The sequence below is a fragment of the Urocitellus parryii genome, chromosome 12, assembly GCF_045843805.1.
Source record: "Urocitellus parryii isolate mUroPar1 chromosome 12, mUroPar1.hap1, whole genome shotgun sequence".
Classification (NCBI taxonomy): domain Eukaryota; kingdom Metazoa; phylum Chordata; class Mammalia; order Rodentia; family Sciuridae; genus Urocitellus; species Urocitellus parryii.
The window spans coordinates 12372942-12386197 of NC_135542.1; the positions used below are offsets into that span (position 1 = coordinate 12372942).

The 13256-nt window shown below is 38.0% G+C and overlaps 1 protein-coding gene across 2 annotated transcripts in view; it reads left to right on the top strand.

The window, feature by feature from the left end:
• Nucleotides 1-13256, top strand: part of Tmem131 (transmembrane protein 131) — a 162237-nt gene that overhangs the window by 44119 nt on the left and 104862 nt on the right. For both annotated transcript variants that reach the window (XM_077792152.1, XM_077792153.1), the window contains exon 2: nucleotides 5018-5079. In XM_077792152.1, the coding sequence (XP_077648278.1) occupies nucleotides 5018-5079 (62 nt within the window). The remainder of the gene's footprint in view (nucleotides 1-5017; nucleotides 5080-13256) is intronic.

A 13256-nucleotide genomic window follows, 5' to 3' on the forward strand; every position in this document is an offset into this window, starting at 1 on the left:
CATGGAATACTAAAATATATGGTGTTGTATATCTGGCTTCTTTCACTTAACGTTAGTTCTCAAGGTTCATGTGGTGGTATGTTTCATCATTCTTGTAATTTTATTCCTGGAAAAAAATTATTCACCATATTTTGTTTGATTTTCCCTACCTTTTGGCTATTATGAGTTATGAACATAGATGTGCAGATTTGTATGCATGTTTTTAGTTTTCTTGCATGAATAGGAGTAGAATCCATATATAATATGGTTATTCTGTATATACTTTTAAAAATATATTTATTTTTTAGTTGTAGTTGGACACAATACCTTTATTTTGTTACATATTTTTATGTGGTGCTGAGAATCGAACCCAGGGCCTTGCACATGCTAGGTGAGCAGGCCTGTATATACTTTTTTGAATAACTGCCAAACTTTTCCAAAGTGACTACCCCATTTTACATTCCCACCAGCAATTTATGAGTCTCCAGTATTTCCACACCCTTGATAACACTATTCTTCTTCTTCTTCTTCTTCTTCTTTTTTTTTTTTTTTTTTTTGGTAGCCATTCTAGTGTGCAGTCTGATTTTGTTTGGGTTTTGATTTACATTTCTCCAAGAGTTCTTTTCTTTTTTTTTTTTTTTCCTGTTTGACCGACAAGTCTGTCTCCCCTTCAGTACCAGTACCTCACTGCCTTGCTCAGTACAGCTTTGCCATTAAGCTTTGAAATCACAGTGCCTGGTCCTCCACTGTGTCCTTTTTCAAGATTCTTTTGGCTGCTCTTGAATTTTCTTAGGAATTTAGAATTGGCTTGTTGATTTGCAGAAAGGCAAGGTGGGATTTTGACAGATTGCTTTTGGGGATCAGGCTGGGGAGTGTTGCCATCTCAAGTGCTTCGTAGCTTTAATTCTTTTCAGCAACGCATTATAGTTTAATGTGTATTTCTTTTGTCTTGTATTTGTTTTTGCAATCCTCGTATGTGTTGTTGGGTGTTGTTCACTTATATTTTGTCAAGGACTTTTATATCCATATTCATAAAGAGTGTTGATTGGTAGTTTCCTTTTCGTTTTTCTTTCTTTTGGGTACCAAGGATTGAACTCAGCAGCACTCAACCACTGAGCCCCATCCCCAGCCCTTTTATATTTTACTTAGAGACAGGGCCTTGCTGAGTTGCTTATTAGCACCTTGCTTTTGCTGAGGCTGACTTTGAACTCGTGATCCTCCAGTCTCAGCCTCTCAAGCTGCTGGGATTATAGGTGTGCACTACAGTACCCGGCTCCGTTTCCTTTTGATGACTTTGTCTGATTTTGGTATCAGGGTATTAATGCCTTTATAGAATAAATTGGAAAGTGTTTTATTCTTTGGATGAATTCGTGAAGGATTGCTGGTCTCCTTTAAGTGTCTGATAGGGCTCATTGATGAAGCCATTTATCTCTGGACTATTTGGGGAAAACTTTGATTACCAATTCAGTCTCATTATAGGTCTAAGAGTTCCTACTCTTGAGTTAATTTCGGTAGTTTGTGTCTTTCTAGTTATGTGTCTATTTCACATAGGCTATCTAATTTGTTGGTATATAGTTGTGCATAGTGTTCTTAATCTCTTCTGTGTGGTTGTTAGGCTTCTTTCTCTAAGGCTAGTAGTAACATCCCATTTCATTCATCATTTTCTTCTTGGTTTGTGGGGTTAGTCTTGCCAATTTTGTTGATCTTAAAAAAAAAAGATCATTTTTTTTAAGTTTCGTTTTCGTTTTCTCTTGTTTCATTTTCTCTTGTTTTCTGTTCTCTGTTTAATTTACTTCTACCTCAACCTGTATTATTCCTTCCTTATGCTTCTGTGGGTATACTTTGCTTTGAGCAAGTATAAATGTAAAAGAGATATTAATATCAGTAACAATGGTAAATTCTGACATGATGTTATTGTTTTAACCAATATTATCTTTCGTTTTTCAAACCATGGGCTAAACACAAATGATTAATAAAATTATTACAGATTGTGATGAGGGTTAAAGCAGGGCCCCTAATAGATGCTAACACACTGCTGGGAACAGTTGGGGTGGGGGTGGCTCAGCTGCCTCTGGCCCTGAGAGGAGCAAGGTGGGTCTTTGACCTCAGGGTTTGGGGGCCCTTTCTCCTCTTGTTTTTTGTAGAGGATTTAACTGATCTAGACTCTTCCCCTTAGAGGGAAAGACCATGGAAGTCAGAGTAAAGACCGTGGCAGCCTGGGTTACTATTGTCTGCCCCCCATGTGATTTCTGTTTCCGCTATTTACAACATTTATTGTTTTCATGAATCATTTTTAGCAATTTATTAAGAGGCAGATTATATCTAGTTGTTGGTTGCAATATTCAGAAAAAAGTTTTCACCCAAAAAAACCCTCCAACAACTATGGTAGAGAAAGATTTGCCTTTAAAGTGAACATATTTTTTATTGCATCATTTTTTAATAAATTTTATTTATATATTGTAATGCATTACAATTCATATTACATATATAGAACACATTTATTGCATCATTTTTTAAAATTTATTTTTTTAGTTGTAGTTGGACACAATACCTGTATTTATTTATTTTTATGTGGTGCTGAGGATCAAACTCAGGGCCTCGAATGTACTAGGCAAGCACTCTACCGCTGAGCCACAACCCCAGCCCTATTGCATCATTTTTTAATAAATGCAATAGGGAAGTAAACAGACATAACTTCTCTTTTTGAAATGTGTCGTTACACAACTGACACATTGAGAATCTTACACTCAGACTCGAGTGGTGTGTGGGAGCACGAGAAGCTTAAAGTAGAGCTTGTGACCCGAACTGCATGAGAATAAATAGCACTGGAATCATAAAAGGCAGAACAATAAGTGTCACTTATTCCTAAGTCCTTCTTTCCCTACTTATCAGAAATATATGCTTTATTTTAAAAATTAGTTTTCTCAAACGTGTTATTAGTCATGAGGATTAATGTAAAGTTTACTTTGAAACTAGTAATGGACTTAGAAGTGTGGATTCTGGGATCTCATTGCTGAAATTCATAGTCCATCTGCAGCGACTTTCTTGCTGAATACAATTTCATTCTTCTTTTCTAAAAACCTTACTGTGGTATCTGTAAAACAGATATCATAGGGCTAGTTTGAAGTTTAGTGAAATAGTGATCAATAGTTTTTAGTTTTTTTCTTTATTACATCTGGTTGCTGCTTGAACCACAAAACATTGGGAAAGTTTGAGATTCATTAAGCATATAAAATTAGGGAAATATTTTGGGGAGAAGAAACAGCTGTCATTTGTGAATTTGAATCTAGAGAAGTGGGGACTTGCTTTGGTTACTTTGTATATCTTGCAAGTTAGTAACTGTCAACACAGCCAGGCCTCTGCACACACTTGTAATCCTAGCAGCTCAGGAGCCTGAGGCAGGAGGATCATGAATTCAGAGACCGCTTAGGCAGATTAGCAAGGCCTTAAGCAATTTAGTTAGACCCTGTCTCTAAGTAAAATATAAAAAAGGCTGGGAATGTGGGTCTGTAGTTGAATGCCCCTGTGTTCAATTCCTAGTGCCAAAAATAAATTAAAAATTTTAAAAATAACTGTCAGCACATGAAATGATTAAGTGCATATATAATGACACCTCTGTCTTTCTAGGTATATAATTTAAAGTTATAATAATTGATCATTTAAAGCAAAATATCCTAATTTATTTCATGCTAGAGTTGAATCCTATTCTGCCTCTTTAAGGAAAGTGGATGAGGTGTAACACTCTTCCTTTTAGAACTTCATAATAGCTGTGCTGTTCATTTTCTTCAGCTGATACAATTCTTTTGAAAAGCTCCCAATTAAACATAACAATATTATTTTCAGTGTTCTTTATCTTATCTTTATCTTATCTTAATTGAGTGAAGTTCTCAGTCAGATCAAGGTTTGGTCTAGTTGGATGGTAGTAACTCCTCTGGTGGTCACTGGATTGAATCTCTAATAACAGGAACTCTTCTAGTTCTTATTGGTGTCCTCTGGTCACCAGGTGGGAAGCTTCTGGCTCCCTTGCCTTGTCTCTTACCTTGTGAGCAGCTGGTGCCTTTGATTGGAGAATTGTCTTGGAATCCAAGATCTGGATGGTAGGGATGCTCATTGCTCCTCAGTGTTATTGCTTCTAGGCCTTCTTAGCCAACAAAGCAAGGAAGTGTGTGTGTGTGTGTGTGTGCGTGTGTGTGCACGCATGCGCGCGCATACATGTGTGCACGCACACGCACCAAGTCATGTATATACACATCTAGAAATATTCCTATATTTGACAGTCTGTATCTGCCTAAGCATGAGTTCATGCTGATGTCACCAAATCTAATCCATTACCACATGTATCATTCTAGCTTCCTCCCCTTGCTTCTCTGTAAACTCTCATTCCAACCACGGGAAACCTGGCTCCCACTGTTTACCATCTGTCTAACTAGTTGTTCAGTTTCAGGGACATTAGAATTGTTAATTTGCTTTTGCCGTTTTCCTCACCCACCTCCCTATCAAGTTCCTTTTGACTGTTAGTCCCAGGTCATGTCATCACTACAGAAGAACAGAGGATACAGAATTTCAGCTGATGGGGGGGTGGTGGTGTGATATAATACTCTAGTGATGTTTTTCATGTACTTACGATCAGTTCAGGTAATCTGTCAAAGAAAATAACTTGCTACATCTAGTTGGATTTGATCATTTTGGGCTTTCTCACAGTATAACAGGAATAGATGAAGGGCACTTAAACAGCCAGTAGGTTATTGAAACTCCTTTATTATTATATTTTATTCTAAAGCATTTCAAATTTGCTTAAATTATGAAGTATTATCCTCTTTAACCAGCAAGCTATGGTGTTGTTTTGTTTTGCTGTTTTCAGTGCTAGGGATTGCACGCAGAGCCTCATACATGGTAAACATGTGCTGTATCTCTGAGCTATACCCTAGGGCAAGAAGTGTATTTTAAAATGTAAAATCGTAAAAGTTGATTTTAAGGTAAAAGATTCTACTAAAATTGAGTTTTCCTGGCAGTGATGTCTACTTTGCTTCTTTCACAGCGTTCATACCTACGGAGAACATAATAGAAGTGCTGCGCTTTGATGATGGCGGGCTACTGCAGGTAATGGCTTTTTAAGTTGAATGATTTCAGTGTTAAATCTTGAATAATATTTTTATTATTTTTTAAAATATCCTAATTAAAATTTTCTTTAAAATATCCTAATTAAATTCTAGTTAAAAATACACCAATATTTAAAAATGTAACTGAATGTATGTTATGAGCTTATTTGTAGGTAGGTCAATAGTCCAATGATTATAAAACTCCTCAGCTATGTGAATTATAATTTTAGAAATTCATATTTATCTATAAAGCAAACTCATTGCAGTATCAGAGTCTTGTAAATAAGCACATTGCCAGTCTGTGGCAAATGTGTGAGTCTGTGGGTCTGACGGGGTGGAGGTCAAATCAGATTACAAGTTGCTGAGTGTGGCCAGTGAGTGAAACACTAAATCCAGATGTTGCATCAATGTTTATTGGGAAGAGAGCTTCTTTAGGAGTGTAAGTATTATAGATTTAATCTGTATTATCCTTCTACTTGACATCCTAGCCATGTTTAAATATATTACACATAAGATAGGAAGTGTGATCTGGTAATGGCACTGTTGTTCCTGCCACACCTGGTTCCTACACCACCATGAAACCTATTTCAGTCTTCTCCACTACATATCAGATCTAGAATTTCAGAGCTGAAAATGCTAGTAGAAGTATCTTCACTAACCCTCTGATTTTATGGCTAAGTTTTTTTTCCTTTCCTGTGGACTGTTACCACATATTATGCTTGTCATTGCTTAGTGCCATTGTTGTGGTAACATTGGTTTTTCAAGAACCATGTTGTCTGGTGGCATGACTGATAAAGTTTAATTATTTTATCCTCAGGGGAAGTCAAGGTTCAGATTTAGAAAGTATCCAGTGTCCTGACTTCATGGAGTGGGACTGGCCTTCTCATTCTAGGTGTGACCTTCTCATGTTACTGCCTATGATGTATTTAAAATTAAATAAATGATTTAAATAGTCTGAAAGGACATTTTCTGTGGTTTATAATAAAGGCAACAAAGTAAAAATTAAAATGGAATTAAGATAGAAGAGAAATAATTCTCTGTGGTTAGAATGAGATTTGTGTTATAGAAGAAATTTAGATTTAAATATTGCATACTATGCCAGAGAGTAAGGGGAAAAGAAGTGATAGATCTTTTTCTCTGATAATGGAGCTAGTAAGTTTTTTGGAAGAGAAACTTTTCTTCTAAATTTTTAAATAAATTCATCATTCATGCCTTTACATAAGAGATGTTGCAAAACATAGCAGGTTATGGTTGCATGGTACTTGCAGAAAGTTTTCTTATAGCTTTTTAAATTTTAAAACCAAATAAAACACACAAGCCAGCAGTTGCACTCTTGGCCATTCTCCCACGGAAATGAAAATTTGTTTGCACTGAGAGAGTTCTGACTTTTATAAAGTCTTTCTACTGGAAAATGACCTCAGTCTCTTTTTCTAGTTCTTTAATCTGTTTCAAGGTAAAAACTTGGATAACCTATGGAATGAATATTTAACCAGCTCCTTTTAGGTAGTTGTTTGCAATATTTGGAGTGCAGGCAAATTAGGACAATTTCTGGAAAATTCCATAAGTGTAATTGTTCTTTATTGATTGAGAAAGCATCTACCTACATCCATTGGGATCTAGATATCTAGATAACAAGTTGGTAAGCCATTTTGAAAATTTTGGAGCATGATTTGTATTTTTGCCGAGAGAGAATCTGTCCAGATCTAAATGGAAGAGCCTTTGGGCTGGGATGAGATTTGCTCATTCTCTCTGGATCTGGTCAAGTGCTTGGACAAGCACTTGGTTGAGACATCAGAATTCTGTGGCATGGATAATTTTAGTTAGGACAGATGTTGAGTGTAAGTTGTATCAGCTGGTTACCTGAGCTACAGTAAAACTTAAGACTCCTGCAGAATGTCTAATGTTGAGATGTTTTAAAAGTATATTAAGTATCTCCAAATGGCTAAATAGAGAACTCTTTTGAGTGATGTATATAAATTGTTCATTTCGGTTTTGAAGAGTGTTTCCCAGAATCAACAGCTTTGATTTTTGCCATATTATTTGTTCTGATAACAGTTTGCCAGTAGGTTTGACTATTTCTTAAATAACTCCTGGTTTCTTATGGTGTGGTTAAACAAGAATGTACACCTAGCATTTCTATGGCAGAGTATGTATCAGGCTTCTCAAATTAAATTTAAGCTAAAGCAGGTCAAAGCAACAACCCTGTCTTAGATTATTTAAAATATGCATTTTTCCAAGGCTGCTTCTTCCCAGATCCTGGACTACATGTTAACTTTGTGTGGCTTGGCTCATAGTAATCTTTTTAATCCTCAAATCTTTGGATAAGATGCCAGTAAAAATTGCCAAACTCATGGAAAATGGTCTAGAAAGGTTAGGCTTATTTTCCTTACATTTTAAAGATAAGGAAAACAAGGTTCAGAGAGATTTACTGTGAATACAGGTGCATAAAATGTGAAGGCATTAGGACAGGCTCACACCCTCAGAAATGTCCCCCACTCTCCCCTAGTTACTTTCGCCAGAGTTAGTCGTGATCTTGATTTCCTGGTGATTTCCTTTCCCTATGGTTACACTGTCTGAGCATGTATCTAGCTTCACCTTTGTTTAGAAGTTTATATCATTTGTATTGGGGTTTTTGGTTTGGTTTATTTTTTCAGTATTATGCTTCTAAGAGTCTCTTTTCTGTTAACCTACTGGTTTTAACACTGCAGAATGGTCCTGCAGTATGGCTATTCCCTATTTATGTGTTATTGCAGCTGCTTGTGGACATTTTGGGTTTTTTCCTAGCTTTCTGCCCTTATGAATAGTGCTGTCTTTTTAATTTTTTTCTAAGTGGTGCTGGGGATTGATCCCAGGGTCTTGGGCATGTGGAGCTATAGCCCCAGCCCAAACAGTGCTGGCTTTTGGTGACTCCATATTATGTGGTTTTCATGTTATGTTTTTCAGGTTTTATTTCTTGCATATATTAAGTTGCCCCAGCATCCTTTGTTGTACTCCTCACCCCTGCGCCTGCCATATTTCCTTTCCCCATTGATCCTTCATGACTTTTATTCACAAATCAGCTGTCTTGTACATGGGAATCTGTTCTGGGTTCTGTTTTGTATTTTCTGGGTTTACTCATCTCCCGATCACAGTGCAAACTGTTACTATAGTGTTGTTTTAATATCACTAGAGCACACCTTCTCCTTTGGTCTCTGTTCTTTAGAAATGCCTTGTGGATTCTCAGCCCTCTGCCTCCATGGCTATTTTTAAAATGAACTTTACACATGTGGATTCTACTGAAATTTTTATTAGGATTACACCGAATATGAAGATAAGTTTGGAAAGGATTAAAAATTTTATGTAGCTAACTGAATATGTACTGTGTAGAACAATAATAATAGTGTCTTGGCAAATACATTATTCTCCTGTGCCAGAACAATTGCACAGGAGAATAACTTCAGGACACAGGGAGTTGTTGACACCAAAGACTTGAGAACACAAGTGCAATCCAGAAAGGAAAGATTGATGAATTAAAAATTTGCTTTGCAAAGGACCATTTGAAGAAGATGTAAGGACAAAATAGACCAGGAGAAAATAATTGAAAGCCACATACATGACAGAGGACCTTGTTTCTAGAATACATGACACATTTTTCACCAAAAGGGTTTCTTTTTAACAGATGGTTAAAAAAAAAATGTAAAGCTGTTCAACATCATTAGGCAACAGAAGAATGCAAATTCAACCCCACATACACAAAAGAGTGACAGCACTGAGTCCTGGGAAGGCTGGGTCTCTCAGACATTGTTCGTGGGCACGTTAGGTGGTGCTGCCATTCTGGAAAGTTTGACATGTTCCTACAGAACTCAACACACAAGCCAGCAGTTGCACTCTTGGCCATTCTCCCAGGGAAATGAAAATTTGTTTGCACTGAGACTTGTATGTAAATGTTTACCAGAGCTCTATTTATAATGGCCAGAAATTGGAAACAACCTGGATGTGTTTCAGTAGGCAAGTGGTTAAACAAACTGTAAAGCCACACTAATGGAATATTTCTTAGCAATAGAAAGGAACTATTGATAAGCACAAGAACCTGAACAAAGCTCTAGAGAATTAGGCCAGGGGAAAAGAGACAATCCCAAAAAGTTGTACACTAATGATTACATTTATATGGTGGTTTGGACTTGGCAAAACTTGCCACATGAATAGCAGAGTAGTGGCCCCGGGACTTGAGGGAAGGGAAGGAGGGAGTTGGGTGTGTCTGTAAAACAGCAGTATATGCAGCCGCGGTGTGCTGCAGTTCTTCTGGATCTTGACTGTGGGGTGCCTACCCAGCTCTGAAAATTCTGTAGAGCTAAGTACCAGTTCAAGCACAAATGAGTATAAGCAAAACTAGGGAGATGGACAAGATAGGGGAGTCTGATCCAGATGAGTGCCCTGGATCTGACACTATGCTAGAATTTTGCAGAATGTTATGTTGGCGGGGGGTGGGGGTGGTGGGGGTGGTGGCGGGGGTTGAGTTAAATGTGCTTTCCCCCATTCTTTCTTACAACTATGTGTGAATCTACAGTCATCTCAGTTTACATTACAAATACAAGCACATGGGCAAGCACGGCAAGCAGAGCAATGAAAAAAGGAAAGACACCCCCCCCCCCCCCCGTGAGTTAAAAATTCTTGAAACTATCTCACAGATATTTTATCCATTTTCAGTAAAATGAGATTATTTACAGAGAGTCTTATGGGAAGGTTGGGTTGATCAGAACCAAGGGCACATTTTGAGGTCCTCAAAAGAGGATCTCATGTTCTACCCTGTCCCAGTGGGGAACGGAATGGGGAAGGAAGGAAGTATGTAACTTTATATGTGACAGTGAAAAAGAAGCATACTCTGACCACCTGCAGGGAAATGTGGCTCCTCCCCTCCAGCATATTCCAAAGGAAAGCTGTGCAGTGTGGGATACTCACATGGTGCCCGGCATGGCCTCCTGGTGCCCCTGGAGTGGGTCAGTGCCCTGCCATCAAGAAACTCAAGTTCTAGGGTGTTACAGGCCTTGTCTTATCTGTAAGCATCCAGGGCCTGATACACAACTGATACGTACCTAATTCTCTAATAAACTGTATTTAGTTGAATTTTTTTTCTTACAGAATTAAATTGTCTGTTTAACAATAATGCAGTATAGGAGTTGGCTGCATTATAATTTAACAGCAAGAATGTGGCCAACTTCTTAGTGTGAGCTAAAAGAAGTCAGTATTGGTATATACAGTCTTGTCAACATCTGTATGCAATAACATTTATGCATATGTATGCATCATATGAATGCAGTAATAGACCAGGTGATAGAATTTGAATTCTGACTCTGATTGTTTGAATCCTGGATTGGTGATATGAAATCTTCAGAGGCTTAATTTCTTACCTGTAAAATAGAATCCTGAACAAATCTCAAGAGAATAGAGACACAATTGGAGTGATAATCATGGGCCTTGAATTTATAATGCAAGGAGATATTATTACTAATAAAAATCAAAATTATTGGCATCTCTATAAAATTCAGATTATAGTGTTTTTTAGTCTTGGCAGTACTATACATGTTGGCCCAGGTAAATTGTTGATTGGGGGATGGAGGGGAAACTGTCCTGTACATTGTAGGGTGTTTATCAGCATCCCTGAACCCTGTCCATTCGATGCTAGAGCCCCCCTGATTTTTGACAATCAGAAATGCCCCAAGAAATTACCAAATGCCTCCTGACAGACAAAGCTGCCTTCAGATGAGAACCACTGAGTTACAGGAATGCAACATTTGTTAGTGGTATTTAAGGGCATTTTACACACAGCTTCTGCAGAGGCTGGTCTGTTTGAGTGGAAGCATAGTCCATTTTCCTGCAGCTAACCCTGTTTGCATCCCTTTCTGAGAGAGGCTGTGCTCAGATTGGTCTGGAATCCACAGCCTAGTGATGAAGGAGGGAAGGCTGGATTCCCTAAGTGTGTGGAGTCTGAATTGTGGTTTCACAAGTTTCTGATCACATATTCTGGATTAGACACAGTGAAAAGATCGTTTGCGGCAGTCGAGGTTGCTGACTCCAGGTTTCTTTGATTTGGTGAAGCATCTCATGAACCACTGTGTGTCACGGTTCATAGGAGGTCCAGAATACCAGGTACAGGCATTTTCAAGGGCACAGAGTACTCCTGGTCTGCCCTTGTCTCTGGGTGTGAATTCACAAAGTTCAGAGGTCCCTGCCATGTGGAATTTCATTGTATTGTAGGGATTTCTTTGAAGTTTAATGAGGTAGTTGTCTTTTCTGTGTGATTATTGACCTTTTTTTTTTTTCTTCAGTGAATTACCTGTTCTTGCTCTTTGTTCACATTTCAGTCACAACACTTTTTCTCATTTTTGTCTTTTCACAGTTGATTTATAAGATTTTTACATTTCAGATCTTTTCATTGAAAAGTTATTAAGGTTATAACCCTTTTTGGTTTGCCTTTATCCTTTTAAATGACATTTTCTCTGTTTGCTCATTGTTTGAATTTTGAATTAAATGTTTTTAGCTGGGCTTTAATTTTTTGCCTTGATCCTTTTGTCTTTTTAAAATATGTACTTTAGTCTTCATTTCATCTTATTAAAGATGTGTTTAATCTTACCCATTGAATTTCGACACTTTCTTTGTTTTTTTGTTGTTGTTGGCTTTACTTTTTTTCCTCCTGTCTTACTCTAGGGGCCCAATTCTAAGGTGGACTTGTAAGATATGTAGAGGGCTTACTTTTCAAATTCCTTCAGAAACAAAAAGTGATCTTCTCCTTTCTCTCAGCATTGAGGGTCTGCTGTTGGTCCTAAGATTTCTATTCTTTTTTGTTACAGCAAAAAGATGATTTTTCTGTGGCTTATTCTTCAAACAGCATTTACTTTCCTGCTTTCTCACACTGTAGCCAGTTCCTTCGTCTTAATGTCTGCCTCTTTTTCAGAAGACAGCTTCCTCAGCTGTGGTTCTTCATCACGAGGTTTCCTGGGCCAGGTTGTGTTCATGCTGGCCCCCCCACCCTCGAAAATGCACCTGGGTGGTGGACCTCCCAAGTTGCTCTTCTGTCACCTGCGACTGGGAAGCACAGCTCCTGATGATCTAGAATTCTTCCATCCCTCTACTGATGTGTGATGACCTACAATAAATGCACATTTAAATTGTACAGTGTGAAAAATCTGATCCACTTTTACATCCGAGAATCAAGATAGTGGACAAAACCACTGCCACCAAAGCCTCCTTGTGCACTGAAGACACTCCCACCCCCACTCTCCATCTGACACTGGCCTGTTGCATCACCCTCAATTACATTTTAAAAGGGGATCATACAAGGATGTACCTTTGTGAGGATCTGTGTTCTTTTATTCACCATAGTTATTTTGAGGTTCAGCCATCTTGTGTGTGTCGGCAAGTCATTCTTTTTAGTGCTTGAGGAGGTGTATTCCATGGTGTGGCTGTGCCATGCCTCATGGATATTTGGCTTGTTCCAGTATTGAGCTACCACAGGTAAAGCCACCGCAAACACTCACATACACGTATTTGTATGAACGAATGCTTCTATTTCTCCTGGGTGTGTATTTGGGAGGGGAATGGCTGGATCATAGGGTAGGCATATGCTTCACTTTGTAAGAAATTGCCAGGCTTTTTCTAAGCTGGAGGTTCTGTTTGGCATCTTCAGCAGGGAATGAGAGTTCCAGTTGCTCTTTATCTTGCCAGTCCTGGGCATCATTGTTGTAACAGAAGTGTAGTCTCTCAGACAATTTTAATTTTGCTTTTCCTTACTAATTGATAAGAACATTTTTTCATGTGCTTTGTTAACATTTGTGTAATTGTCCATTGTAAAATATCAGATTGTTATTATTCAGGTTTTGTTGTTGCTTGTTTCTATTTTGGTTTGGTGGTTTTTTGTTTTGTTTTTAAGTTATAGATTGAGACAATTATTTTATTTTATTCATTTATTTTTATGTGGTGCTGAGGATTGAACCCAGTGCCTCACATGTGCTCAGCAAGTGCTCTACCACTGAGCTCCATCTCCAGTTCTTTTATTTTATTTTGAGGCCAGAAGCCTGGCTTCAGACTCGGTGTCTCCTGCCTCAGCCTTTTGAGGCTTTCGTCTGTTCAGGATACAAGTTTCTTCAGATGTGTGATTTGCAATTATTTTATCTCATTGTGCAGTTTCTCTTTTCATTTTTA